At 52.8% G+C, this 5,578-nt stretch overlaps 1 protein-coding gene across 1 annotated transcript in view; it reads left to right on the top strand.

The window, feature by feature from the left end:
* Window positions 1–5,572, top strand: part of LOC103772900 (chromosome unknown open reading frame, human C15orf59) — a gene marked incomplete at its 3' end in the record, with an annotated part of 8,640 nt that extends 3,068 nt beyond the window's left edge. The window contains exon 3 of the mRNA XM_008940245.1: window positions 5,334–5,572. Within this exon, the coding sequence (XP_008938493.1) occupies window positions 5,334–5,572 (239 nt within the window). The remainder of the gene's footprint in view (window positions 1–5,333) is intronic.
* Between the last annotated feature and the right edge of the window lie 6 nt (window positions 5,573–5,578).

The raw sequence follows: 5,578 nt of genomic DNA, 5'->3' as shown, positions 1-5,578 counted from the left end.
AGCAGGGAGTGAGGGCCAGGACATGCAGACCCAGGCAGGGACTGATAGCCCTGAGCTTCAGTGGTCTCACGGGTGGGGGTCCCAGGAGGGGCTGCTCAGGGCCACCAAAGCCCTTCAGCACCCACAGGACCCTGGCACTTATGCTTATGCTGTGGGCGTACTCTCCAACAGAGCCACTGTGGGGACTTTGGAAATGTCCATCCTGTGGCCATCTCCTCTGCTCAAGGCTTTGTCAGGGGGTTAGGATGCAGGACTGGGTGTGCTCGGTGAGGGCAAGGGGTGGACCCAACCCTGCTACACCAGATGCACCCATGGAGCTGTAAAACCTTCACCAGGTGATCCTGGACCTGCTCCTTCCAGACTCCTTGCAAGAGGAGCTGGGCCACAAGGACTTTGCAGGTTTGGAATAAGCAGACAGGTCATAACCACCTGGACAAAACCAACCCCCGAAACCATCTAAACCCCGATGCGGGCACGAGGGCGTTCAGCCAGGGTTGCTTCCTGCTCCAAAGCCACTCAGCAGCTCCAGGAGCAGCCAGTCCTGCCTCACACCAGGCTTTTCTCCCTCCTTCAACAGAGATTTTGAGCTTGGATTAGGGTGAGATTGTGAGGTGGTCCATGGGGGGAGCCTTCGGTAAGGGAATTGCTCTGCTGGCCGGTCCCTGGGGATGGGAGGTGGGACCAGACATTGCTTCAAGCTCCATCCCAAGCTCCCACCTGAAGGCTGCCACTCCAGCTGTCCGTTTGAGTCAGGATGCTGTTTTACCAGTCTCCCCGCTCCCCCGCTCCCTTTTGTGTATATAATTATTCCCCAGAACTCCCAGACAGGGCTGTATTATGTGCAGGGAAAATGACTATTAACATCTTGGATGGAAGTCGTGCACACTGAAAGTAAAAAGGAGGCAGGAGGCAGGCAGGGCCGGGGAGCTCGCCACGCTGCCTGCCCCCCTGGGGCAGGAAAACAGAAACCAGCCAGGGGCCATACTCATATAGACACCTAAATAAAATCCAGCAGCTATGCAAATGTCCCTATGTGCAAACACCACCCCCCCCCCAAAAAAAAAAAAAAAATCCCATGAGCAGGGCCTTTGCACCCATGGGAGCAGCGGGGTCCCACCCCAGCATGGGAAGCAGCAGCGAGAGGTCCCCTCCAAGCCTTTGGCAGGAGGAAAAGCCTCCTTGCAATCCCTGATGAGAATAAATACCTTAATGATGTTGTAATCAATAGGTGATTAGCCGGGAACGCTTGGGAAAGTTCATGGCGAGAAGGCAGCTTATTATTCTAATAATATCATGTTTTAGGGATCTGCGCGGTGATTTTGAGCTCTTTAGTGGCTGATGATCTAGCAAATGATCCCAAGATCCACGACACGCTCATTTCTAAACATCAGCTCAGGGAAAAGAGGCCCCTGTAACCAGCTTCGGTTTCTGAGCTCCAATTAATCATTTATTCCTTATTAAATATTTACTCACCTTTGCCTTTGCCAGGCAGTGGTTTGGGAGATGTGAGAAGGTCCCTGCTCCAGGAACGTCTGGCTGTGGGGACCTTGGGGTGGCTTTTTGCTCCTCATGGAGAGTGGAATTGGTGTTCAAGGCGACAGTATCAAATGCCTCTGGGATGATTTGATGCTTTTGGGAACAGAGTTGGGGATTTTTGGAGACGAGATGTTTTGTTCTGGGTTGGGGAAACTGTGGCCTCTTGCCAGAGGGCAGCCGAGAGGACACACACATGTTGTCAAAGCAAACACCCTGCTTTGATCTCCCCACCCCAGTTAGATCTCACCACTTTGATCCCAGCATCTTCATCTCCTTTCCCAGCCTCAGGAATACATATTACCAATTGCCAGGAAGCCTTTAATTCCTCTCTCATCCTCCTGCTCCACCCGTTGCCTTTCCAGCACCTTCTCGAGCTTCCAGGAGGTTTAGTTCCTCAACAGAAACCAGCATAGCCAAAGTGTGGAAGCTAGAGCCACCAAGCCCAACTCGCAGCCAGGGACTTCCGTGCTTGATCTGCAGCCAATAATCAAAATTCCTGTTAAAAAAAAAAAAAATCCTCCAGATGTTCAACATGTGCCTTAGTTGTGGAGGTAAACACCCAGTTTGGGGCAACCAAGCTTTTATCTGAAAAGCTGGCTGCCAGCAATGTGGATACAGGACCACCCATGGGATGAGGGGAGTACCCAGCACTCCCAGTTGGGCTGAATGGTGGGAGATGGGTTTTTGGGGTGGACATGAACTGGTTTAGCACATCTTTGTTCGGTGCCCATCTCTGTGGGTTACCCTGTGCCTTACTGCAGTTCATCCTCCAGCTGCCCAAACCTCATCCTTTGAGGAGGAGCTGAGCACCCTTGGCCACCCATTGCCTGCTTTCAGGGCACTCAGGCACAGCAGGATGAGGTCCTTTGGTAACACCAGGCACGAAGCCAAAGGGAATTATTTTTGCTCCCTGCTTTCCCACTGCCAGGTACCTCTGGCTTGACCAGGGATGCTCTGGTGTCACCAGCAAGGTGGCTTCTTTGCAACAAAGTGAAATCCAAAGGGAAAGGATGGAGAGAGGTCCTCTCTCAGTCACCCCATGGCACCTCCAGCAAACACTGGGGACACCCCAACCGCTATCACCTGCTTGCAGGGAGATAGAACCTCCCCAGTTCCCAGGAGACAAGAAACCCAGCAAGCTTTTACCCCGAACTACTCGATCCCAGGCAGTGGGATGGGATCTGGTTCATCCCTCCCTCCCTCCCACTCTCACCCCAGCTCCCTCTGTCAGCAGCTGCAAAAGCTTTGACAACCCGCCTCAGGAAGGAGAAAAGTGGGGAGAACCCCCAGATCCTACTTTAAATTTAAATCCCCAGCGGGTACCAAGTGTCAAGTAGGTATTTAACAGCCCCCCCTCCCCATGCCACCATATCCCATTTAAAATAGAAAGCACTCCTAAAAATAGCCCCGAGTGAGGCACTGCTACTGTGACGCTAATCCCTGGGTGCCACCACGAGAACTGGGATGGGGACAAGGACCGGGCTGGGGATTCACCACCTCCAGGCACCCACCAAGCCCGAATCACAGGGGGTCCCTTTAAGGAGGATAAGGAAGAGGAGGGAGCCAGCTGGAAGCCCAGGGAGCTGCTCTCCTCACCGGGTCTTTGTGGAAACCGAGGTGATCTCATCTCAGCAGAAGGTTTCAGCAGAACCATTTACTGCCTTATTAAAAAATAATAATAGCTGGGTGTTTCCCAAAGACAGCTCTTTTCCTGCCCTTCTTCCCAATTCTTTCTTGTCACGAAGAAAGAAGAGGTCACAGAGACATGTCATCTTTTTTTTTTTTTTTTTCCCTTTTTCCCTCAAGTTTCACCCTTTCTCCCCCAAAGAAAAGAGAGGGAAAAAAAAAATCAGGAAGAAGAGCAATCACCTTTTCTAATGTCAAGACTTCCCTACAGATGCTCCCATCTTGCCCTCAGCACCCTTCAAAGCCAAAGCCTGAAGGACAGATGAGTTGCTGCTCACCCTCCCTGAAGGTCTTGCATGGGCAGGGAGGCAGGGGAAATAAGTCGGAGATGATGGGTGAGGAGCTTAGGTAAAGCCCATTGCCTTCTGCTGTCTGGCATGAGAAGCACTCAGTTCATTATCCCCAGCATTGCCCTGCTGGAGAGACCCAAACTCCCTCCAGAAGACTGGGACGTGATGTAGGTCCAAGGTCCATCCTGCAAGCTTCATGAGGTCCATCCAGGATCAAAACCACCTGTGGGCCCAGCTCATGGGCATGGGGACAGGTCCCCACTCAGCACAACTCAGGAGAAGACTCAGCCCAAGGCTGAGCTTATATCTTGGGCCATGGGCAGGGTGGGGAAGGGTGGGGTCCCAGGTGGGGCTGATCAGGACCATTAAGGTGCAATAGTGTCCATCCCCATGTGCTCAGGTCTGGTGGTGGGAGCACTCGTCTCCTTTCCAACCCACCTCTTTTTTTCCCTGGAAAGATTGGGTTTGATTTCTTTTATCACCAGTGTGTCCAACACACTCCCTGGCAGCAACCCCCATCCTCTCAACCTGCATTTTCCTGGTGACACCAGCTGGTCCCATCTCAGAAAGGGTCTCCTCATTCCCAGGTCTCCCCAGTTGCTCTGCTGTGTGGCTGCACCAGGCAGCAACTGAGTGCATCCAGCCCCACCACCCTCACTCAAACCATATTGGGACCCCCTTGGGATTGTGCCCCCAAGGAGGTGACGCTATTCTGTCCTCTAGAGTTGCTCATCCAGCTTGTTCCCATATCGTCACCCCAGCATTTGGTGGCCCAGGAAATGTTCCTAGCTGCAGCTAGAGCTTGGAGATGCCCCATGGGAACCTGCAGCTGATTTACAACAGGGGGTCCTTGGTGCCCACAGCTGGATCCCCCCAGCAAACAACTAGAGGGCTGGGGGCTCCCAGCCTTGGCATCATCTCCTTGGTACATCAAGAGAGCTGCATGGGCAGGGTGGCTGAACAAGTGAAATTTGTAGCTTGAATTTGGGAATTCTATTAAAATTAGGCCAGCAGAATATAATAGAGCCACTTCAGCTGCTGGCAGCATAATCATCCCCCGGAGTTCCTGGTTTCAGATGCCCAGACATATTAAATGACCGTTAACTCTACCCACACATCCTCATCTACCACAAGGGCTTCGCAAGGGGCCTGCTCTGCTGAGCCATGGTTTGTGGTACATTCCTAGTGACTTATGATGTTCACCCAAACCTCTGCATGCTGGCACCTACCAAACGGTTGCAGAGACCAAGGGCAACCCACCAATGTGGCAGCAGCTTTGGGGCACCCACCCTTGGCCAGCCAACAAGAGGATGGGTTGAGGTGTCTGAGCCCAACGACTCAACTTCCCCCAGCAAAAGTGCTTGAAAAAAATTGAGTTGTGGGATAACAGCAGCATAAAAGCGATGGAGAGATGTGCCATGATTAATTATTCTTGGTGGGTGAGGAGGTCCAACGCCCATTGATGAATGGTGGGACCAATGGAGATATCAGAGCTCTTCAGTGTCATGAGGAGAAGGAAAGGAAATGTGTGGCATGATATTGTCCATTGGTTTGTCTTCCTTCCCCTATTTTGGGAAATCTGTGGCAAATTTCCACCAGGAAAGGATGTATGGAAGGAAAAAAGATGGAGGAAAAAAGACAGTAATGAAAAATAACGAGAAAAAAACCACATATGTGTGTATTATGGGTGCACAAACAGGTATGAGAGGTATCAAGGGGTTCCCCTTAGTCCCCCCCCGTCAGATGGAGAGCATGGTCTGGGGGAGCTGTGGGAGGAAGGAGGGTTTCCCCTCACCCATCCGTCCGTCTGTCTGTCTGCAGGTGGTGAGCCAGATTGACCGGCTGACGTCTGACTTCGACTTCGAGCTGGAGCCGGACGACTGGATGACGGCGACGGGCAGCAGCACCTCCAGCAGCGAGAAGTGTGGAGGTGCCTTCGAGCTAGGACCCCTCGACTTCACCACCTCCGACATCCTCTCTGACAGCTGGGAATTCTGCTCCTTCCTGGACGCGTCCACCCCCTCCGACCCGGGCGACGGTCCCGAGCCCCCTCGCCCGCAGCCCCC

Source organism: Merops nubicus, unplaced genomic scaffold, assembly GCF_000691845.1.
Source record: "Merops nubicus isolate BGI_N331 unplaced genomic scaffold, ASM69184v1 scaffold41925, whole genome shotgun sequence".
NCBI classification, from domain to species: Eukaryota; Metazoa; Chordata; class Aves; order Coraciiformes; family Meropidae; genus Merops; species Merops nubicus.
The sequence above is the reverse complement of the archived record's forward strand: the minus strand, read 5'-3'. Positions and strand labels throughout refer to the sequence as shown.